General features: G+C 47.7%; 2 protein-coding genes across 5 annotated transcripts in view; one reads left to right on the forward strand and one right to left on the reverse strand.

The window, feature by feature from the left end:
• Positions 1-65: 65 nt before the first annotated feature.
• CRAT (carnitine O-acetyltransferase) lies at positions 66-17,678 on the reverse strand. 4 transcript variants are annotated; one of them, XM_049832840.1, is made up of 15 exons: positions 17,593-17,678; positions 15,110-15,291; positions 13,465-13,728; positions 12,873-12,991; positions 10,621-10,674; positions 9,417-9,582; positions 8,659-8,833; positions 7,990-8,168; positions 6,834-6,934; positions 6,263-6,382; positions 5,631-5,753; positions 5,143-5,278; positions 4,597-4,659; positions 3,934-4,071; positions 66-3,340 (listed from the first exon to the last, which is right to left on the reverse strand). In XM_049832840.1, exons 2-15 carry the CDS (start codon positions 15,251-15,253, stop codon positions 3,125-3,127), a joined length of 1,998 nt encoding a protein of 665 aa, XP_049688797.1. In that variant the 5' UTR covers positions 15,254-15,291; positions 17,593-17,678; the 3' UTR covers positions 66-3,124. The 4 variants fall into 4 exon arrangements, with proteins under 4 accessions (XP_049688797.1, XP_049688798.1, XP_049688799.1 ...); XM_049832841.1 differs by having other exon boundaries at positions 15,110-15,212; positions 17,593-17,677; XM_049832842.1 differs by lacking the exon at positions 15,110-15,291.
• Positions 17,679-18,049: 371 nt separating this feature from the next.
• Positions 18,050-23,327, forward strand: part of PTPA (protein phosphatase 2 phosphatase activator) — a 30,799-nt gene continuing 25,521 nt past the window's right edge. The window contains exons 1-3 of the mRNA XM_049832034.1: positions 18,050-18,199; positions 20,724-20,824; positions 22,153-22,239. Of these exons, the coding sequence (XP_049687991.1) occupies positions 18,175-18,199; positions 20,724-20,824; positions 22,153-22,239 (213 nt within the window). The 5' untranslated portion in view covers positions 18,050-18,174. The remainder of the gene's footprint in view (positions 18,200-20,723; positions 20,825-22,152; positions 22,240-23,327) is intronic.

The raw sequence follows: 23,327 nt of genomic DNA on the forward strand, positions 1-23,327 counted from the left end.
TGTTAAGGGTAGTTATGTAACTTCTGCAGTGTTTGAGGAGATTTAAGCATTTTTGTAGCACTTACTATTTATTATGTTTCAGTTTATTCAAAGAACATTTCAAAACTCTGCATGACATGGATTACACTACCAAAACAGTATTTAACACAGCTAACCAGCAAAGCATGCAACACTACCAGGCTGTGTCATAAATTGCACTCATACCCCAAGAGTTATCTGAATATTTTCAGTCTATGCATTTCTTAAGTTATTTGTTCCAAATCGGTGGTTTTTCTGGATCTGAAGTTTCTTGTACTTAATGTGCCTTTAAGACAATGGACATCTCTTGATCAAACAATCAGACAATCAGAAACAGGGAGGAGAAATAGTATTCATTAAGTCAACAGAAAAAAAAATCAACAAGGTATGAATCAGGAGGACATCACATTTTAGAACTTGTACAATAAGAAAAGAGTTTTTAAAGGAGAAACCTTGTAATGATTTTAGTGTCCTTTCAAGCACTTCAAATCAGCTTCATTCATCTGAATTTCAGTTCCGTGTATCATTAAGGATGCATTAAGTGGTTTATGAATCTTGTATCTCTTTCAGTGTGATAGTCTGCTTCTTGCAGCTGTATTCTGCTGAAGCTAGTGGGATATCCAGAGTAGATCAATCCCATCTTCTGAGATACAGTCACAGCAGTGCATACTTCTGCTTAATCTTTAATAGGCACTTTCCTTTGAGAGCCTTCCCCTTTGATGAGACAGCAGTAGAAAAGGGCCAGTCTCAAATACTTAAGTGGCAATACTGTAGCATCAGTGGTTGAAGGCATTGCAGACAGGGAGAAATAACTCATCCCCTAGCAACAGAGGTTGATTCAGTATGGGGGGAGGGTACTTTGGCAAAAGGAATATTTTTTCAATGTAAAAGGCTCCATGAACCCAGATGTTATTCCAGCCAAGGTTTGGTCTTTTATGTAGTATTTACACAATCACTTACACTTTGATAATACTGAGTATCCTCTTGCAGTTTTCAGTCCAATTCATACAGAGGAGTCAACAGAGCAGGGATATGTGCTTGTAGGTTTGTAGAGCTCCTATTGGTTTTTTTAGATTATCTCACTCCATTCAGGATTCTTCTAAAAGATCAACTAAATCCATGTAGATGATGCGAAAGTGGCAGTTCATACAATCACTGGCTGTGCAGGTGAGTTTCAGTTAAATTTTTCTTTAAGGTTTATTTAGGTATAAGAAGCTTTGAAATAACATCCTTTTAGGAAGAAAAATGCAGTAGTGTTGGCTTGTGTCTTTCAAGAAGCAAATTAGAATGATTTTTTTTTTCTTTAAACAGGTTTAGTGCAAACTTCTAAATATATGTTCACCAAGGCACTTTGATCATGTCCCTTGCTGTTCTATGATCAAAAAAGTAGCAATTATGATCAAGTATTTCCCTGGTAACAAAACAGGCCATCAGACTCCTAATGCTTCTTGTTTATGGTGATGTCCCAGCAGCCACATCTTGAATGGTGTATAATTCAAATATTAAATTCCTGTTGCAGAAATAGCACTAGAATTCTTCATTACCATACAGTTTTACTAAATAAAAGTAGAGTCAGGAGCTTCGATTCTGGCAGATTCATTGGAAGTAGTGCTTACAAAAATTCCTATGCTACAATTGTATGTTAATGTTTATATATAATCTTTTACTGTCTCAAGTTTGTCAACTGAACATGAAAACACTATCGTGAGATCATTCTCTCACAGAATAGAGCTGGCATAAATCTAAGTAACACTGCAGGAAGAAAAAACTCCCAAGAGTGGCAGAAAAGGTGCTGTACTGCTAACTGCAGGAACAATGGCTGCCACAGTGCACAAACATCTACACTGCCCACATGTTCTCAGCTTTCTTCCTGCTTTTCAAGATTTCCTGCCTTGTTAAAGCAGAGTGATGTGAAAGAAGGGTGATTCTGCAGCTGCTTTTCCTTTGCCTCTAACAGATTTTAACTCTGTGGGCCAGAAATGGAAGTATGTTCTGGAGTTCCTGATCAGAAACATTCTTATTTGTCCACAACTTAGGCATAACATATTATGCACAAATATGTTGTTTCTGAAGGTAAGGTACAAAATCACATTGGGTTCATGTGTGTGCCCTGAAGGAGGCTAGGCATGTGGCCTTCTGGCTAGTAAACAGGAGGTCAGCATCTTTTTCTTTTCCTCAATTCCAAAGAAAGGTACAGTGAAGCAAGTGTTCTGCTAAATGCATAGGCAATCCCTTCTCATCTCCACAAATGTTAACATACATAAAGCCAAAGCTAGCAAAACCTGTGTAAGAGAAGTTTTGTAGAAACTTTATGGGGAAAAAAGCTTTATGCTGAGCCTGAAGATCAATGGCTAGGACCACAACAGCAAACTTAACAAAGCCCAAAACAACAACAACAAAAAAACCACCTTACTTTGTAGCAAATGATATTCTGTTGTTAATAGGGTCAGTGCAACAGAAAGGAGAACCCAGCATCCTAAAATGAGGGGAACATTCCTAGGCCTGTAAAGCAGGTAGTGGTTGGAGTGCCTGGGATAAGTAGTGCAGTGCACTCAAACACAATCTGCTCTGATTTAAGAACTTCTTTCTCCCCTTGCCAAATTTCAATGGTGAAGTTTTGCTGGAGCAGCAGAAAAACTTCCATCAATTCTGAAAGATGCTGTGCTCTTCAGAAGATGAAACCAGCAAAAAGACTTGGTCTTATAGTAGTTCCATCATTATAATAAACATTCCCTGCTTTTCCTGGAGGAGAGCTACCTTCCTCACCAAATGGATTTAGATACTGATAAGGAGTGTGCTTTCTGTATTCCTTTACAGTAAGTTCCATAAAAATCATATTTCAGTCCTCTTTGAGGACAGGAAGGTGTACTTTGCATTGATGGGAGAGGACCAGTCAGTTCTACTTCAGCTTAAGACAGTGTTTCCTCTCACCACAGAGTCCAATATCTGCAGATGACTATTCTGTAACCTCTTGCTGAAAACAGATGGTAGATGCCCTCCTAGGTTCCAGGGCAAGCTGTTCCCTCAATCATTTTCTGAGGAACTGGGAACTTCAGTGCATGAGGGATAGCCCCTTTAGTTGGGGGTTTTGCATCATGTTTGCCTCTTATAGTTTGGATTTGGGAGTGGACTGGAGCAAGATCCTCATGTCTAGCAGTGCTTTCTCAAGATAATGTGCCATGCGGGCTGCATTTGTGTCAGCACAGCTGTTGAATGCTGAAATTGCAAAGTTGATGTGTTCATCCATAGGGTTGTAACAGATTCCATAGCCATCTGGAACCACGGGACCAAAACACATAACACAGTCTGTCTTTGCTGGGACCTGTGGAGACAATGCGATTAAAAACTTCTCTAAGAGAGAAATGTAGCCATCAAATGCTAACAGCTCTGTCAATAGTAGAAGAAACTGCCATCTCATTAAAATGCTCTAGAAGAGGGCCTTTTTGGTCAGACTCACCTATCACCACATGCATGTTGGATTCTACCATTTAGTAGCAAAGTGTTTTCCTATTCATTTGCAAAGGAGTACTTATCCCCAAGATAAGCTTGTAATAGGTCACTAACAGAACTCTATTGCTAAAAATCACAGCACAGCAGATGGACATAAAGCTATTCTGGCAGTTAACTTCAATTTATCTCACTTGCATTTAGACACCAAACACTTTTGGTGATTTCGGCTTTGGTTATGCTAGGGTTTGGTTGCTTTTTGTTGTTTTTTTTTTTTTACAGGGTTGAGAGGGACTGTAGCCGCTGTAAGATCAGATCTGCAGCTTTATGGAATTGGTAGAAGCCTTAAAAATTTCTGTCCCCAAATGAAGATTAGTTTCTAACATAAGGGAATGAAGGAGAAATGTGGAGAAGGGCAATGAAAAGAAACCAAGAAAGCACTTCTGTCTTTGCTTGGATGAGTCCTACCTGGCTGGTTGAGAGATTGAAGTGCATTGCAACAGCGTATGCTGTGTCCATAAACAGTTCAGGCATGCTCACTAGGTCCTCAATAGCTTGAAGCTTCAAGCCTAAGAGGTGGCGGTCTATTGCATTGCCCCTTATTGCCTGTAAGGAAGGAAGACTAGATGAAAGCCTGTCTAGCAGGCAAGAGAGCAAAACTATCCATTTCTTTGGGTTAAAGAACACTTCTAAAAAAATCTTTAAATCTTTAAAGTTAGAAGGAAACTAGATTTTGCCTTTAGGACCAATAGTCAGTCTTGCTTGTAAGGACTGTGAAATTAAACACACCAGTGGAACCAACCTTACCAGTTCCTGCCTATGGGCTCCCTGTGGTTTAAGGGGTCCTCATGCAACTTCGGCATTTATCGGCAACAATGACAGTGAGAAGTGAAGCTATTTTCATATTTGATTCCCTCCTTTCGGTCAGTCACAAGGGATACTTAAACCACTAGCTAGAGAGAAAGGATTCAGTCTGTGGCCTAGAGCACTGTCATATCAGTTAGACCTGTGCAACAGCACTAACAGCCACATTGCTATGTCAGCAGAGAAAACTCTTCAGGTCTTGACTTTCACCAGAACCCTTATTTGCTAGGTAAAAACCCCAAGTCTGGCTGCATAGAGGGCACTCACCATATCAGTGTATTGCCTGTGGGCCTGGGTAGCTCTCCTCAGCAAGTCTGCTTTCTCCTGGTCCTGAGAACACAGAGATCTGTCTGTAAGTTTTTCTGCAGAATGGCAAACCTCATTTTGGGTGTTTCTCTAGGATGGAGGGCATTTCTGCTTTATGTGTCTATCCTAGACTAATTTTTAGATTTACTAGACTTAATTTTTAAATCATTTTGTTGGCTGTGTTACTTCATTCTGAATGGAGTTCTCCATCCATCAGTAGCAAAACTTAGTTTGAGTAGCTAAACAGACTTCTAGAAGGGACGTACTTCTTTTTGGTGGGATTAGAAATGTCCATGTGTTGTTTCCCAGGCTTTCAATACATGTGAAAGTAAAGCCAAATTAAACCCAAGGTGTGTGACTATACACTACAAGCAATGTTTTAGTTCAACTTCATATCAGGTGCAGTTCTACTTAGCTGAAAGCAGCTGACACAGGGTTAGCCAAATAAGCAGCTTTCCTCTTTTTCTGGAGTGGAGTCCTTTTACTCCACTTCTTTAGGATCCTCACCGATTTGTCGGGGCTGTCCATTGATTGCACAAACTTAAGAGATTCTACAGAAGTGGAGCGGATGGTGTCTGTGCGGCCCAGGCGGAACATCCTTAGCGATGCACTCTCATATGTGGCACAAACATGGCCATACATCCTGGAAGACAGAGAAGAAAGTCACAGAAGCGAGTTTGCCCTGGGAGAAATGGCCTCTTGTGAAGCAGAACTGCAGGGAAGGAGAAGACTTTACGGGAGTGAGTCCCACTGACAGTTGACCTCTGATGCTTCCTTACTAGGACTGTACACATACAAAAGGGTAAATCTCACCTGTTGCTTGGCAGTTGCCACAAGTAAAGTCTGCTGTTCAGTCCCAGTGCATGGGGAAAACATGGGACTTAGAAAGCAGGCCATAGCAGCCTGCAAGAGACTTGTCTCTGCCACCTTTATTAAGCTTACATATTTGAGTCTGATGGTGAACAGGTTGACAAGCTACCTATTGGTGGTCTTACCTGTAATATGCTAGCTGCAAGGCTAGCTGGATAAAGGCATCGGGACTTATCTTCTCTGACTTGGGGAAGGTTTTCCCAAATTGATGAAAGACCATGACTTTGATATCCAGGTCTTCGACCATTCTGCAAAGAAAGAGGAAGTGTTCCTTTGTCTGTTGCTTGCTCTTGTAACATAAAGGTATGGATTTACTTTCACAAGGCTCAGAGAGAACAGGCTATCTGGATCTGACCTATGCAGGGATAGAGCGCTCCAGCACACACAGATTTGGGCAGCACCACAGAGATGAGCTTTTTCTGGCCACTGCTGAAAATCTTCACCAGGTTAGATGGGCTTGTGTGTGTATATGTGTTTATGCTACAGTATCCCTAGTTAGATCCACTAAAGCCTTGCTGTTTCTCAGTAAATGGGATGAATCAGTAATTACCCCTTTCCAGCACCTTTGACTTTATTCCTGGCAGGTGGCTTTAGTATGCTTTTCAGCTAGGTTCAATGCTGTTGACCCAAGAAGTCACTGGGAAAACTCCCTGGCTGCAGTGGGGGAAGCCTCATTTAAACCACTGTCATGTTCCAAAGGGGGACATGAATTACTCCCTCAGTCACTCACCAGACCTCTCCCCTGCTTTGTACTTACATGTTGAGGTTCTGCTTTGCCTTCTCTATGTCATTCTTGATTTCTGGGGTGATGTTAAACCGCAGCTTTTTGGGCATTGGCAAAGGAATCATGGGCGATCTTACCAGCTCAGGTTTCTTCCTGCATAAAGAAATGATTATGTTTAACCGGACCTTGAACAGCTAAGCACACCAGAACCTGAGTAGAAATGCACAGGAGATCTTCCCTAACACCTTGTGACACTAGTCAGAGGCTGAAAAATTCTTCACAGTGCCATTACAGCATTTTTTGAAGGGTATGAAAGAAATATCTTCTGTGCCTTCTGCCCAAAAGAAACACCTCTCCCAGGCAAAAGTCCTGTTTGAACAGTGCAATTCCCTGAGAATGGAAGCAGCAGCAAAACTTGCCAGAGTAGCTCAACCACTTAATTCTCATCACGAATACAAGAACTGCAACACCTAATTAACATATCACTACCCTTCCTCCAGAACAAGTTCCTAGGGGGTGAGCTGTGAGAAGGCATGTTCTTGGGGAGCAGGTGGTTTAAAACCTATCTCAAATGCTGAGAAAAATTAGAGGAGGCAGGACTCACGTGTACTCCACGATGTGATCCAGAAGAGCGACAATGGGTGGGCCTTCTGAGGGAGCATGCTCGTATACAAGACCACAGGAGCCATCTTCAGCAATGATGAACTATGAGAGAAGCATGAGAGGACAGTGTTGAAGACAGACATCCAGTGTGTGAAGCAGGAGCTATCCAGAGAGATGTTAGTATCTCACTGATCTGTATCAGAATCGACAGTGATCCTATCTTTGCACACTGGAAAGGTACCACAAAAGTCTCATTTAGCAGAACAACAGTGGAAGCCTTTCAGCAGGCTTAGAAGATCTGACAGCACGGACAGTTTTGCAAAATTAACTGGATAAGAGTGTGCTGTGCCTGATAGACATATTGGTGTGGTCAGTGTCCTGGCAATACAGAGTGGTTCAATGGTTTTGATTTAGATGCACACATAATACAGGAATAATATCATGTGCTGGCTTACCCTTACTTTTCAGTTAGCTGGAACATGTAAGCATTATCCGATCAATGAAGAGTTCCAAATAGGAACAAAATAGCTGAAAACATTATGAAGAATTCAGCAGATACGAGAAGAATCTTTTAAAGCACTACTGCTACTGTCCACAAGCCAGGATATACCAACTAATGAAGGAGAAGCTCGAATAGCAGCTGCTGTTGAAGGCTTTTGACAAGACTGAATGGAAAAGAGATCAGACGGATGCCATGGGATGGCAGCTTATGTTTGAAAAGACAAAACAAAACAAAAAGCCATTGGGCAGCTTCTGGCAGAAACAGGAAAAGTGACAAGCCTAGAGGAGATAGAAGGAACAGACCTCCCTACGTTTGGGCTGCCTCCAAGCAGAGGCGGCATTGTTCACCGCAGGCAGAAAATTGATTTACAAGTAACACAAAGAACCAGTACACTGAATAAGCATGGGCAGATGCAGTAAAAGAAACAAAAGTCCCTGAGGCAGGAATGGGTGGGTGCTTGTGGTGACTGCAAGGGAAACCATAGGATCTCATACTGTCAGCCACCACACCTTGTCTCCCCTATTTCTCCACTCTCTTAATACAAGGAAAACTTTCCTGCAACAGGTTTCTGGGATTTCTTGGACCTTTGTAGTCTCAGGAGAAAGCATCTCCTCCAGAGCCGTGTCTTCAGGATCTTTAGAACATCAGCACTTACTTGAAGGGTTTTGTCGAACCATCGGTTCCCACTGTTCCAGCGACTGCCTCCACCATGCAGCATCTGAGCAGCCACACGGCTCTTGTAGATGTCCTCAGACACCCGTGGCATAGGTGCATCAAGGCAGACAGTGCAAATGCTCTTCTCAATTGTACGCACAGATTCCTTATTGGTCTTATCTGGGAAAGAAATGAACAGCAAATAAGGAAGGGGAGTTGAAAAACTTGCATTTTAATTGGAGGGAGACTGAAATTTGAAAGAGCAGGTTTGAAGGACCCGGTGTTGGATTCTCACTATACCTCAATGCAGTACTGGTCATATAGAGGTGTATGCAGTTATTGAAATTGTAGCCAGCTGGTTTGTTACAGGTGTGAGCATGCTTCATTCACCCTCCTTTTTTCATGTTTCTTACATCCCACCCATTTGCAAGGCAACAAACTCTAGGATTTCAGGTCTAACAAACCAAGCTTTGGACTTCACCTGTGTACCTTCCAAACCAAAAATAACAATACTTTGCAATGAAATCAGGTTGCTTCTTTGAGGTGGAAAGCTCATGTTCTCTGTCCAGAACAAGCTTCCAAAGGAAAGAACTGAGCAGAGCACAGCAGTGAGGTTGGTAGTTCAAGCATTCATGGTTGTTAGCACTTGCATGTTAGGGGCTCTACAGACCTTTCAGAAGGTTATTGTAGGCTTTTGCCCAGCTGTTTCGGTGGTTGGTGGTGAGGATCCCAATAGGTTCTTTGTTTGTTTGGAGGGAGGTGTTCCATATCTTCTCCAGCTGAATGAAGAGCTGATCAGTGGTAAGGGGACTTCCGTCACTGTTGTAAACATCCAGCTCAAAGAACTGAAGGTGAGAAGAGTGGACAAGGACAGAGACAGAACATGAGAGATCTTTATTGTCCAGCCTCAGAACCAGGGAACAGCCACTTTGAGAAGGTAAGACCTGACCTAAGAACTCAGCCTGTAAGCAGACCTTCAAAGGATGCTCAGAATTGAGAGACCCAAGTCCAACTTCCCTGGCTGGGCATAAATACAGTCCAGGTTTTAAGAAGCTCAGAAGCCATGGTAATAAGGGCCAAAACACATGAGGAATTCCTATTTCTGAGACTCAGCTGTGATGGTAGGGTTTGTTATGCAATTTCCACTTGCAATTTCCAATTCCAGACATGATCTCTGGGCTTTGAGAGGAACTTCAGGGACAAGAAACAGGACAAGAGCATTTTTCTGCCTCATAGTCTGTTGCTTGCACACAGCAATCCCAGCTATTGGCCAGCTAAAGCCAAAGGGGATAAGGGGAGCAGGAATGAATCCTTGGTGAGGCAAACCTTGCAGACAGACTTTCTGTTGTTCCCTTTCCTCTGGACTACAGCTAGCTGAAAGGGACACCTGCATCTAAACAAACCTTGAAAGCTCAGCAGCTGCCATACCTGGAAGTTGTGAACCACTGTGATGTGTCTGGACTGCTTTTTGCCTTTGGCATAGTTGACAATGGAGTCCCGCTTGGGCCCAGGAATGCGGCAGGATGAGAGGATCTGGTAGTACTGGTTCATGCAGAGGGGCTTCCCACCCAGGTACTCCACTGGAAGGGTCTCACTGGAGACACAGCAAGGTAAGGAGGAAGGGGGAGAGAAAACAGATCAGTGAGAAGGCCTGCACTCCCCACACAAGACAGGCATAGGCTCAGCCACGCAGCTGCTGTCACTCACTCCAGCAACACCTAAACATGTTGGTGCTGATGGTATAAAAAAAGGGGCTGTCCTTACCCACTGCTACCAGCTTTCTTAGTAGGGGCTACAAAAAAAATGTCTGTTTGCTGGCCTTTCATTTGGGAAGGGGAAAACCATTATCCTCTCTGTAACACCAGAAAAATAAATCTCCGGACCTACTACATAGCTTAGCACACACCATGCTGTCTGCAGAGAAAGAATCCAGGGCACAATATACTGGGAGATGTACTGTTTCCTGTGAAATGGCAGAAAGAGGTTTTCAGCTATAATTTTGAGTGGTGTCTGATGTGCTATCTATGACTCATGAACTAGATAGACTGGGACTCAATCAATCACTTGAGCAGTCATATTCCAACTACCCTTCTCACAGCTGGCCCTGAGCCTTGTCTGAATTTGGATGTAAAGGTGTGATGTTGGTAATGTGTTGGTAAACATATTTTTGGGATATAAATAAGGCATGATAAGCAGAAGTTTGTTGGTGATCAGAAGAAAAAGAGTAAGGAGTAGCAATTTCTCCAGAGCTCATCCCTTCTAGCTGGGAGATGAGAAACACCAGAAACCCAAAACGACAGAAACAAATTCCTGCTGCCTGAGCTGTAACTTGTTCTGTGCGCAAACAAAAGTATGTAGCTCCACAGGACTGTCAGTCAGGCTCAGTCCCTCTAAGCACATACACGTGCCAATGAAAGTATTAAGTTAAACAACATGAAGAAAGAAAAGTAAATTTGCTTTTTCCCAGTGGCGGTGACCTTGGCAGTGAGCAGTGATGTTGATTACAATATCTCTTTTCAGCTATTTGCTGTCTTCTCTTGCCTTTCTATTTGGAAGGGAGGTTTACTGACTAGGCTCAGCCTTGCTATGACAGTAAAGGACACATGAGAAGTCAGGAGGGTCACTCACTCACTTGTCAATCATGGTCTTGAAATCCAGGATGCCCTCGATCAGCTTGGCAGCAAACCTGGAAAAATATCAAATGTAACAAGTTGAGATTCAGACACAGAACATCTGGGGCTCAGGAGCTAGCTAAGGAGGGCTAGCAGAGCTTCTCTCTGCTCCTTAGAAAGTGCAGCCTTTCTGCCAAGTCCCTATTGTGCCCATCTCTGGTTAGTTGATACAGCCACTCTGGGGTTGTGATTTCAGATTGCTGGATAGTCCTACCATGTAGCGCTTTATGTTTCTTACTGTATAACGAAGGAACTCTGGACAACTTTCAAGAAAGCAGGTTTCAGTCCAGATGTATATATAAATGACCCTCTAACAGCAGCATTTGTTACTGACATGTTGAGATTTTATCACATCCTAGTTCTGTCTTAGCATTAAAATAGCACCAAGAAAAGGGGATTTCTGCCCTTCCCTGGCCAGGGGCCACGTCTGAGTTTCAAGCCAAGACACAGCTGTATCTCCCTGCATCCAAGACTCACCACTGCCGACTTAGTTCCTACCCAGTGAATGTTCTGCTGCTAACGCAACTCTTAAGAGCGTTCCTCTGACATTGAGGGATCTGAAACAAATGCAGACATGCTGCGTGCTGACACTGAGGTGGTGTGTTTACCAGGATCAACATAAGCACTGCCAATGCCAACTCCCAGCAGGGAGGTAGGCTGTGACAAGCCACATCAAACTGCTTAGCTGGGAGTGACAGGTTGGCCTGCTCTGAGCTGGGAGCTCCCACCCATGCATGGGAGGAAAGGGGCAGGAGGTCACTGTGACAAGAGGTTGCAGTCAGCTGAGCTTCAAAGGCTTTAAAGTGGTGCGAGCATTTGCCATTTGCAGGCAGCGTCATCTAGATTTGCTCAGCCTACCCATCCCTAGTAAAAATCTAAGGACATAACTCCACGAACCTAAAGGCTGTTAAACAAATATGACATCCTGCAAAGTAGTTTTCAATGAAAATTTCCCAGCCTTATTGCAAAATGTGAGGAAGTAAAACAGCTGGGAAACAACAGTGAAAGAGCCTATGTTCTTTTTCAGAGAGCAAACAGCCTGGGAGCAGAGTTAGGGCTTGAGGGGGAGGGGTTAGTCGACTTGTTTTCAGCCAGCAGCATTGCCAGATTAAGGACTGGAGAACTCCACCTTCTAAACTTGCCTCTTGGCTCCTGAAGCTTTAGTGTCAAGCCATGCTGTCAAACTTCCTTCTGCAGCCACAAACTGTACAAACATGCATTTAGATTCTATTTTACATGGGAGCCCAGATTCTTATGCAGCTGCTCAATTCCACTGGTTGGGGCACTGGTAGTGCTCCAGATCTTATCTTCTATTTGGATTACTTAAGAGTGAATAATATGAGAGAGGTTTCAAAGATGTTTGTCTAGTCTTGCACTGTCGCCATAAGGCTCACCCTGTGCACCTCTGCTTAGGTGTACCCAAGGGAGTGGAAGGGAGGATTTGTTCTCAGCCTCACTGCTCCCCCAGTGGTACTTTTGATCTGCCAGAGCAGCGATGACTAGTAACTCTGTATAAAGGTCAATGCTAAAGCTTTACAGGTGGATTTAACACACTGGTAGTGGTGGTTAAAAATTAAAGGGAGACCACAAGGAAGAGAGGACATGGCAGGGTTTGATTGCAAGTAAAAGCTCAGAGTGCAGAGGCTGGTCACTGTTAAGTTTCCCAAACCATAAATCACAAGTAAAATGATACAGAAGGGGCCAGTCCCCTGCAGGAACAGACTGAATGACAGTCCCTGCAGCAGGCTCCCCCATCCCTATAAACTAGCAAACTCCAGAGGCATTTCTGGTTGGTCTCCCTTACATGCCTGGGCTACTTTTTATGCCTCCTTCAACTGCACACGCAATCTTAGTGCTTCTTAGTCTTTAGGGTGTCAGATACATCCTCACAGTGCCTCCAGCCAGTGATTTGGCCATCTTGCAATGAAGATCTGTGCTAGAGCAAAGACTGAAACGTAGGCTTTTAGCCCATGTTTAGTACCTGAACCACTGGACTCCTTGTTTTTCCCCCTTGATGAAATATTTAGTCTGGTGCAACCAGGAGTTTCCTAACAGCCTGGCAGCCTGTCTTTATCGGCACAGCACAAACAGCTATCAAACTTGGGGACCACATGGTAATTGCTCTCCCAATCGGCCTACACACCCTCCTCCCTGTACAGCAGAGATAGCTCATCCCATCTGAAACCTAGGGGAAGGTAGAAGAGGACTTTACCTGAGCTGACCTTGTCGATCCAGAAAATCCTGCTTAGGTAAAACCACACCTGGGCTGGAGTGGACCACAACTGGCAGGCGATACTCCAGGTAAGCTGTCTTCAGCCACCAGTCTGAGAGCTGGGACGGAGAAAGGCAACAGGCATGGCATCTGCTGCTGTTTGACTCAAGCCCGGCTGAACGGTCTCAGCATCCTGCCCCCAGTTCTGTCCCACACTTTGCAAACAAACTGTTCGGGTTTTATGCTTTGCACATGGAATGGTAGATGGGGAATTGAGCAAGGCAGTGGGGGCTCTTGGTGCAGGGCTTGAGCAGAGGGTTTCCTTCAACTTCTTGGGGCAGGTGTATGATGTTAACAGGTTAGAGGCTTCAGCGGCCACAGACAGGGTCAGCGACTCCCTGTTCTGCCATAAATCTGCTCACCCAAGTCCTGGTGAGGAGCTTGAACAGCTCAGGGAGGTCAGCAGCAGACTGGTCATGAAGGTGATGCCATAAAAACACAGGTATCAGTGGATGCAACCAGGACATTGGAGAGATGTGCGTCAGACCTCCACCCTCCCTAATCAGAGCCTGGGGCCAGAGTCCCAACCTACCCAGTTCTCTGTTTTCTTGGCTCTTCTCTCCAGGCCTTTCTGCAGCCTCTCCCCAACACCTCCTGGCTTGCGGAACTCAGCCACCAGCTCCTGCGTGTGGTTCAGCTCCTCCTCGCTGATGATGGGCTGCAGAGCCAGCAGGTAGCGGTCCAGTGTTTGCTGGAGCGGTGGCACAGGGAGATGGGGCAGTGCTTCCTGATGAAGTTGGAATCTGCCTGGGATCTTGCCTAAAGCTGTCGGCTTCAGCAGGCCGTAGGGCCTGGCCTGCAAAGCACAGAGCAAATGTCGAGACAAAACTTCCCCCCTGATGTGCACAAGGTAGCAAATAACCTGGATCTGGGAGTCTCCATCCCAACCTCTCTGAGGGCACACAGATGTCTCAGCATGGGAGCAGAGCACCCAAAGCGCAAACACAAGGCGCAGGTCTAATGATAGCATGCTAGAGATGGTTGTAGGATATCCAGAAAAGCTGAGAAACTTGATCTCCCAAAATACTGATTCTCAGCTCATCAGAGGAAATGCTGCCAGGATAATGACATCTCACTCTCTAGGCACCTTCCAGCTAAGAGTCTCCATGCGTTCAACAAAGTCAAACCCTTCCATCCCATGGTAAGTGGGAAGAAAGTTGTGAAGGAAATATTAATCTTATGTACTGTCAGAAACTGTTTCATGACTTCTTAAAACAGTGTAAGGCTCAAAAGTTAAGCAGAACCCTTATGCCAAATCAAACTGCCCTTTTGGCTTTTATGAGGCAGAATTTAGGTGAGTTTGGGGCAGGATTAAAATGCCTCTTCTCTGACTGGCCAGGGATCGTACATCACCAGCGATGGTCACGGAAGGACTGGCTGTGATGTCTAGGCCTTGGAGCAATGCTCCTTTATGCTGGTGAACCTCCCAGTTACTGGAGGACCCAGCTATATGAAGAGAACCTCTATCCAGTTGTACCAGTATGGGACTGGCCAAATTACAGGAGTCTTTGGAGAGGAAACAGGGAGAGCTCTTCAGGAAATTGTGGGCGATGCCAACAGACTCCTGGGATCTGATGGGATCATGTGGGAATGAAAGCCTTAGAAAGCACTGTACCATTTCCCTGGGCAGAGAAATGAAACAGAGCAAACCCAACTGATAACCAGGAAATTAACTTGCCAGTTTTCTCCCAAAAGAATAACAACATCCTCTTGGGTGAACAGGGTTGGACATCCTTCAGCTTGAAGATGTTTAAATTGTATTCTAAAGGTTTTCAGTTCCCTCTGCTCCTCCCTCTCTATTGGATCTACTGAATCAGACACTCTCCTACAGGACTCCGGACTTTGCATCTTCAGCGTACTGAGGATGCAAAGCCAGTGAGAACATACCCTTTGATTTCCAAGGCAATGAGAAAATAGCTGTCCCGCCACCTCCTCCCAGCAGTTAAGCACAGAGAAGAAGAAAGAGTAAATCTGCAAGGTGACAAAGCCTCTGCATGGTGCTGAGCCCCCAGAGAAAATGCCCTATGCTCTTTGTAGGACCTGGCAAGAACTATGAGATTGAGATTTAGAAAAGGAATGTTAAAAATAAGAGAAGGGGGAATTACTGAAGCATGAAAGAAGAGTGGGGCTGGGGAGAAATGAAGGGTGTTAATCATGGCAGTGTGGGCATACTGTACCTTCTCCGCTTGCTTCTGCTTCCTATCCATGGCTGGTAGGACAGAAAAGATCGTAAACCTCTCCCTTGGTCTGTCTCGGTTTCCTCTTCCACCTGACAATGTGCTGCCCGTGCAGGGCGCCACCTCATTAGCAAACTGCCACATGACTGCTCTGATCAGAGGGCTCAAGGCCAGACACAAGCCTGGGAGAGGATGGGGTAACCAGACCAACAGGTTGCGTCAACTGCCATGAAGGTGTCTTTCTGGGAAGTCCCCCCATGGCCACTGACCGTCAGCCCTGCATTGCCCAGTCGGTGCTTGCTGATCAATACTGTGTGGGCATAGTCCCTCTCCGATCAATAGCCCTGGGCCTCCAGCCATGGCAGAAGTGAAGGTGCTGGGGACATCGTTCCCTCAGCCTTTGCCTGGACCATGAAACTACAGCGGCCATTGTGAGAGAAGCCTGAACATCAGGCAGGGGAGACTCCAATTTACATCCTGGAAGCAGGTGACACTGTGGGCTGTCACCAGATGGGACAAACTGCAGGGAGGACTTATGCGGGTAATGGGGAATTTAGTCCTTTTGCTCAGGCAAAGGTGGCCAGAGGGTGTCAGATGAGGACAGATCTCCAGTAGGAGCTGGACAGTCACCCAGCATCACTGTAGGTGATGGCAGGATTAATTGGAGATGGGAGAAAATTCAGTTTGGGGCTAAAGACAGTATCCTAACTACCCTCACGCTCCATGTGTGTGCGGTCATTATTGCAAGCAGAGACTTCGGGGAGTTCTGGGTTGTCAACCCTTTAAAAAAAAGTTATCTCCAAAGCAGGGCAATAACAGAACTGTGCAGTCACGAGGAAAATCACCCCCTCCTTCATGTCAGTCTAATAGATTGAGGGGCAGACAAGCATAGTCTTCTACATAGCTAAGATCAAGTATGACCATTCCAAATGGTTTCAGATTTTCCCTGGGGTAACAATGAAAATCCCAAACCAAATTAATTGAAAAAACTGCATGTTAAAATGTGGAGTGGATTTGTATCTTTCCTCTTTTATGTCCTCTGCTTGTTTGGTTTGAGGTCAAACTCAAGTGTTTGGTGGGAGGACGAATAGCGATCACAGCTGAACAGAGGCGGCAGCTGGCAGCAAGTAGAGCAAACAATCCACCTTTCCCCACAAGCAACAGGGAAAATGAACACCAACGGAGAGCGGGGCTTGCAGACATGGCCAGCTTGTGGGCTGGCATTGCTCCTGAGCCACGTTCCAACACAGCAGATGACCTTTTCCAGAGCCTGCAAAGCTGGTGGGAAATCTACCTGTAGCCTGGGGCTGGGGCACAGGAGGAACTTCAGAGCAGTGTCTGATTCCCCGCACGGCCACAACATTTAGGGTCAGACAACAGAGGATTGTCTTTTTCTTTTATTTTTAAATTAGAAGCTGCAGAACCCCTCAAGCTCAGAGACAACCAGCCCTGCCTGGCCACTCAGAAAGTGTCTCTGGGAGTGAATCCATCATGTCATCCCACTCTGCCTCCTGCTCTCTGTGATCCATCAGTGTCTGCAATAAACAGTTCCTAAGACCAGATGTGGGGCTGACAGCTCTGCTGCGTATGTAGCCTTCCCCCTGCTCGCAGTGAAAGGCACGTTTTAAAGGCGAAGCCTGCAGCTACAGACAGCTGCTTCTTGGGCTTCCCTCGCTCCTGACCAGCCATGGCCAGCATCCACCTTCCCTGCTGTCGTCCAGCCCCAAGCCCCTCCATCTCTGACAGCTCTGGTGAATGTTCCAGCACACGGTGCTCCCTCAAGGCACATAAAGAAACCAAACCGGCTTGGAAGATGAACTTCAGCAGCATCCCTCCCCGCCACCCCGGGATAAGCGGTGCTCCCACGGCTCCCCACCGGTGGCGAAGCCCTTTCCAGCCCTCCTCACAACCGGGATCCTCGTCCGAGAGAAACGCACGCCTGCAGTGCGCCTTAATCACCGTCCTTACGGCCCTAACGAAGGCAGCCGTGCCTCCCCTCCGGGTTTAGGGAGCGGTACCGGACCCCGACAGCAGCAACGCCACGGAACCGGGTCAGGGCGGCCCTTCGTGCTGGAGCTTTGCGAAGCCATCTCCCCCCCCTAACCGCTTCATCTCCTCCCCTGCCCCTTCTAAACTCCTCCCGGCAGCTCGAACGGGCAGACTGGGGCTGGCGGAGGCCTCCCCCGGCGGCACCGGCCCGTGACACCCCTGCGGCGGGGCCGTGGCGCAGGCTCCCGCCCCGGCCGCTGCTGACCGCCCGCGGTTCCGGCCCCTTATCGAGGCCCGGGGATGGCCGGGGGCCGTGTGCCGCCTGCCCGGCACGGGGAAAGCCCCCGGGGCCACCCGGTCACCGCCAGCCCCTTCCCTCTCGGTCCGGTGGCGCGGCCAGGCCGACATCCCCCCCGCCCCGCCGCGTCCCGGACCGGCTGGAGGCACCCCACCACCACCACCCGGTGTCCCCTCGGAGCGCGGCTGGCACTTACCACAGCCCTCGTCACGAAGGCCAGCATGGCTCCGCGCCCGGCCCCGGCCGCCGCCCGCCGCAAGGACACCGGCGACACCGGCCGCCGCCGCCGCCGCCGCCCCGCTCGGCCGCCAGGGGGCGGGGCCGTCCCGCCGCCATCTTGGAGCGGGGCGAAGCCCGCGCCGCCATCTTGGGGAAGGGCAGGGTCCCGCTGGGAGGGGAGGGAGCGCCGCTGCCGGTGTCGGAGCGGGGACGCGGCTCTTCTGCCAGCTGCCTTCTCCGGGAGTTGATGAGAAGAGTCCTCCTGCTCGCCGAGGCGCGCCTCCTCTCCTCCCCACACACCCACTCCTCGCGGTGCCGCAGCGCCCCGCACAAATATGGCCGCCCCGCGGTCCTGTGTGGGCAGAGGAGGCCGTGCCCCACACAAACATGGCGGCGTGGGCCACGACGGTGGCCGGGAGGGGCCACGCCTCCTACTGACAGCCCCGAGAGCGACCGGCCCGGGCGGCGTGCCCTGCTCAAAGATGGCCGCCGCCGGCTTCGGCGTTGTCCGGAGGTGAGAGGTGAGGGGTGGCAGCGGCGGTGGCCGGGCTCCGGGAAGATGGCAGAGAGCGAACGACGGGCAGGTGAGGGGCTTTCTGGGGCGGGGGGCGGCTCCGGGGCTTTCTGGGCTGGGGGCTGCGCTCGGGGCCCTTGAGGGGTGTTCTTCGGGGCCGGGATGCCGGGCCCGGGGTGTACGGGGTGTGTGTGTGGTGGGCCTCATGCTGCACGGGGGTCCTTGGGCCGGGGGCGCCGGGCCCCAGGCTGCGGCGCGGTGACGACAGCGAGCGCTCGGGCCTGTGGTGGGGTAAGGTGGGAAGAGGCTTTGCTGAGGTTACGAAGGGGCCCTGGAGCCCCCTGACCCTCGGCCGGGTGGGTTGGGGAGACCCGGCACCGCCCGGCCCTGCTCCAGGCTGAGGCCTGCTGGGCCGTAAGCTGCCGGTACGGTTAGGGCCCGATCCCCCCGAGAGGGAGAGAGCTGGGCTGGTGCTCCCTGAGGGATCTGCATCCCACGGCAGGGATCGGGGACGGGGCGGGGGGTAGAACCTCTGTCCTGTGAGGGCTGACGAGGGTGTGCGTGTCCGTCCTGCGCATCCCAGGGGCAAGGTGGTCGGGATTTAGGCTGCTGGAGCAGCTGGAGTTGGGACTCCCTGTCATCTGTAGCCCGTGTTTTGTGACTCCGTTTCCCGTTGCTGAGATGGGTGATGTTTGCCGGTGTAGAAGGTCCATCTCATGGCTGAGTTTGATTCACCCTCCCCACACCACGAGAGTAAGACTAAAAGTATCTGCTTTGTCCAAGTTGCTTTTCATCATAAAACTCATGCTCCTGTCTCCATCGCAGCATTGGTTTTGGACTTTTGCATATGTGTTCATTTTGTAATATTGTAACCCCCTGCAGCCCTCAGTGTGTTTCCTTCCTTGAGTATCTATGATCTCCACCCCAAGAGGAAATGCACAAAGTGTGTGTCAGAAGAAATGATGGTTGAGAAACAAATACAAAGACATGAAACAAGTTCTGTGATGAGTTTGGGCTAATACTTGGATCCCCAGTGCCAGACACTGCCCTGGTCACATCTCTGGTTTTTATGTATCACTGGTATTAATGGACAAGTCAGTGTTTGCCTTTTTACACCACTGCTCTGGCGTTTTTAATTGTTTTCATGTTATAAGCTCTTTTAAAATAACAGCTCCATCATTATGATGCTATGAGCCATTGTGAGTTGTGTGCTGAATTTTCAGAAGAGAGGCACACGTGTCTTTCATTTAATTTCCTCGTGTGTTGTTCCCCTTGCCCTTGTACCTGGAAGTTTTACTGTAACTTACGTGTTGGAATGAACCAAATGCTGTAACACCCTAGACAGTTGATGAGACTGCATTTGTTCTGTAGATGTGGAACTTGAAAGGCAGAGAAGTTAAATGACTTTCTAAGGTTATGTGACAAGTCTGTAGCAGACTCTGCATTGTTCCTGGGACTTTGGATTTCTTTTTCCCTGATCTGCCTGCTAGACAGCACAGGTCTGCTGCAGAAAAGGCTGCCGACACTTCTGGCTAGTATTTTCTATGTAAACGCAGATAATGATATTTTAAGCAGTTGGAGTTTGGTGATGTATGTTAGGAAGCCAGTGCCTGAGCTTGCTGTAGTGTGGAGAGCAGTTGCTGAAGCGTTGCCAGGGTGGCTGGTGCTGAACAAATGCCTTCAGATTTTCTAGAATTAAAAAGATGAACTGGGTGGCTCTAACAGAGTTCATAAATTCACATTAGCAGTGGCGTGCTGTACTACCTCACTACCTCTTGCTATTAAAAGTTGCACTTGTAGGAGCACAACGCAAATTACCTCTAACCTCATGGAGCGTTTCTGACTCTGCAGTGTCCTATTGTGGGGCTGCCGGCTGAGAGCAGAACTCTGGAGAGCATGGGGTAGGGCTCACCCTTACAGCAGGATTGGGTCCTTCGTCCAGATGCTGGGGAAAAGAGCCCCTCTAATGCGTTAACAACTTGCATTTGCGTTAAATATTACATCCTGGGCTCTGAGAGAGCTTTAAAATTAAATGATCTTCATAGCTTCCACCTGGAAGAGGCTGTGTCCCAGTATCCTCCAAGCCCCTGTGCTGCCTGGACGAGGGGCTGTGGCTCTGGACTGCCATCTATTGAATTGCTCCAGCTTTGTCTTTGCAGGAGTTGTCCTTTTTAGAGGAATGCAGTTCAGGTGTAACACCCTAAAAACAAGGCACAGTTAGTTTGTTAGGAGAGCTCAGTGCTTCAGCATGACCTAAAGCTTGTCTTCACAAGACAGAAATAATTAAAGTAGCTGGATGTTGTCTTTGTTATCTCCTGCACCAGCCTCTCTGTCCAGATGGAAAATGCATTTTTAGTTGTGAAAACAAATGTAATGCCACTTTCTGAAGCCTTGCAGTGTCCTTAGGAGTATATTATCTGGGGATCGGGAGGATATTGTTTGGTGAGGAGGACTTGGTGAGATAACAGTGCAAGCTGGGATTGATTTGTTTGCTTTCTGTCTCTGGAGAAATGAATGTTGATTTCTAAGAAAGGAAGATAGAGGATTTCTTCTTCTTCACTGCTTCTATTTTACCTCTTTTTTGCATCTCCCAGGCACCTCTGAGGAGGTGGCTCCTCCCCTCCAGCAGAGCTTCATGATCCCTAAAAAGGAGATAAACATGGTTTCTGACATGGCCAAGTGGAAGCGTTCTCAGGTATGGCTTGGGGGTCAGGGAAAACTGGTAAGTGCTTATGATGTTTCAGTGGCAGCCAGGTCTGGTCTGGGAACAGCCACGAGGTAAAGCAGGTTTGGGCAAGTAATGGAAAATTAATTGATTTGTGTTTTAAAGCAGAAGAGTCACTACCTGTTTGTAGGCAAATTACTTGGCAATGAGACATGGAGTCTAGCAGCCAAATGCTCCAACAAAGGAGTGAGCTAGGAAGAGCCCAGAGGTTGAAGGAGACCAGAGATGCTTAAAAATGATTACTGCTCCCTCCCAACAAGCTAGATGAGAAGTTGGTAACTATTTCACCCTACCTAGCCTGTACATTATATCAATACTGGATATACCCAGTGCTGTTTGAACTCAGCCTGAACATGGTCCTGCTGCCTGGCCCTCTAATAGCTCCAGGGTGGGTTGGTTCCTGGGGCCTTCCCACCTTGCTGGACTGGAAAGAGCTCTGGAGCCAAGGCCTTCAATTTGCTGGATAATTTTTGTTTACAGTATGTGTGGAGCTGGTGGAACAGGCAGGTTCTCCCCTCTCTCCCTTTGAGGGATTGGTGTGTTAGCCCAGACTTGTCCCACCTCTTAGGAGTAAGTTCTTGCTTGATGACTCGTCTGTGATGTCTTAAGAGAAGCTTAAGTTATAGCCAGGTCTCAAGCAAACCTCTGAGTGCAGCTTCCTTTGTTAAGTCTCCTGCATTTAAGGGCTTGCTCCTGGTCAGGATTTCTGTGCAAGAGGGGCCCAAAGAGAGAGAGAGGTGGCAGTGTGCTAGTCCGGTGTTTTTAAAGACTCAGAGCTGTGGAGCTGCACTGGATATGATGTTTCAAAAGCAGCAAGTTTAAAGAGAAGAGCAGTGAGGATCCTGGGCTGTCTCCCACTTCTCTATCATGCATGAGCATGGGAGAAGTCTAGAAGGAGGAAAGGGGAGATAACAGCTCAGGTCTGGGAAAAACAGTGCAGAGCAGGGTGTCTAGGCACAGCTGAGACTCTGCAGAGCTGAGGAGTTTGAATTTGACCTGATAGGAGGCAGGGAGCTAAGGGAAGGATTTCGGGCAGAGTGCGAGCTTTTTTAGGATTCTCTTCTCTGTAATTTTTATAGTGATGCAGAGTTCTTGGTGCAATCACCATCTGCCTCTGAGGTCTGCCAAAAATAGCAGTAACCTCACAGCAAGCCCTGCACCCTGGGTGTCTCCAAGAAAGCAGTGCTATGTGTTGGGAAAAGTTCCCTTGGTGTCCGCGAGTGCTCCCATGCCGTGTTGCTTGTTCAAACAGACCGTGGGTATTCTCTAACGCCCTGCTTTCTCGGGTATGTTTGCAGGCATATGCAGATTACATGGGCTTCATCCTCACTCTGAATGAAGGTGTCAGGGGCAAGAAGCTGACCTGTGAATACAAAGTTTCAGAGGTAGGAGAAGAGTTTGGATCCCCTTGTTTCTCCTTTTCTGCCTTTTTCTTTTCTTTTCTTTTTTTTTTTTTTTTGGCTCTACAGTGAATATTTCCGAGGCAAGGAACGAGTTGGCAGCTTATCTGTGAGCCAGGGAGAATAAATGTGGTTGGGTTATGCTTGGGGATGCAAATGTCAGCCTGCAATCCTCGCCTCAGGATGCAGAGGCTCTGTGTGTGCTTTCTGGATGGGAAATCAAGCAAGTTACAAGTAGAGAGAAGCTGGTAGTGACAAGGAGGATGCAGAAAGGATGTTTTGACCCTGTTCTCACAGTCTGGCTTCAACCAGCAATGTTTTGAAGATGTGGTGTTCCCTCCTGGCTGCAGGCAAAAGGCTGAGATGTCTGTACCATTCTTGTTCTCCCACTGGCTTTTCTGTAGGACCTTGGGCAAGTCACTTGTCCCCCTGTTCCTAGGCTTTCTTGTTGCTCGGACTGTGTTAACAGCACCGATCTCCTCAGTCCACACTGTAGCTGAGCTGTGCGAGGTCTGGTTTGACAGCATGTGAGCTCAAGGCATGTCATTAAGTGGACTTGCCTCACCAAGGGTTGTGCTGAGGGCTACGGAGCACACAGGAGGGCTGGGGAGGTAGGTTTAGCCTGCGGGGCAGGATCACCCCTTCTGAGGTGTTAAGCAGAAAGGATCTATTTTTCCCCTTGCATTAATGTGACTGTCACCCGGTTCTGTCTGCTGCTGTGGACGGTTTTAATGCCTATTCACTTTATCAGGGCATGGTGAGATTGTTTGGAGCCAGAGGGGAAGGGCAGGCATCCTCACTGGTGTTACTGCCTGGCCTCAGTGTTGGCCTGAGGTCTCTCTGGGTGCTGCCGTGATCTGCAGAGCTTATGTTAGCCACTAGCTTAGCTTCTGTGTCGCGTGCTGGATCCCCCTCCCTTGTTGTGCATTGCAATGGGGAGATTCTTGGCTATGTTTTTACTGTTCAAACTTATCACAGCTGTCCAAGAAAGCTGGGAATAGCCTAACAAGATCTAGGCAGAATGGGAAGCAGGCTGTGTGTTTACAGCTTGATTCTGGGATGCGAAGGCAGCC

Source organism: Accipiter gentilis, chromosome 29 (assembly GCF_929443795.1).
Source record: "Accipiter gentilis chromosome 29, bAccGen1.1, whole genome shotgun sequence".
Taxonomy (NCBI): domain Eukaryota; kingdom Metazoa; phylum Chordata; class Aves; order Accipitriformes; family Accipitridae; genus Astur; species Astur gentilis.

What these genes read in the sequence shown, in the direction of transcription:
- CRAT (XM_049832838.1), bottom strand. Translation starts at nt 13,902, where the DNA reads ATGCTATCATTAGACCTGCGCCTTGTGTTTGCGCTTTGGGTGCTCTGC. An exon ending in GATCGACAAGGTCAGCTCAG is followed by an intron (nt 10,675 to 12,872) that starts GTAAAGTCCTCT and finishes ATATTTTTCCAG; the next exon opens with GTTTGCTGCCAAGCTGATCG. An exon ending in GATCACATCGTGGAGTACAC is followed by an intron (nt 6,383 to 6,833) that starts GTGAGTCCTGCC and finishes TTCTTTATGCAG; the next exon opens with GAAGAAACCTGAGCTGGTAA.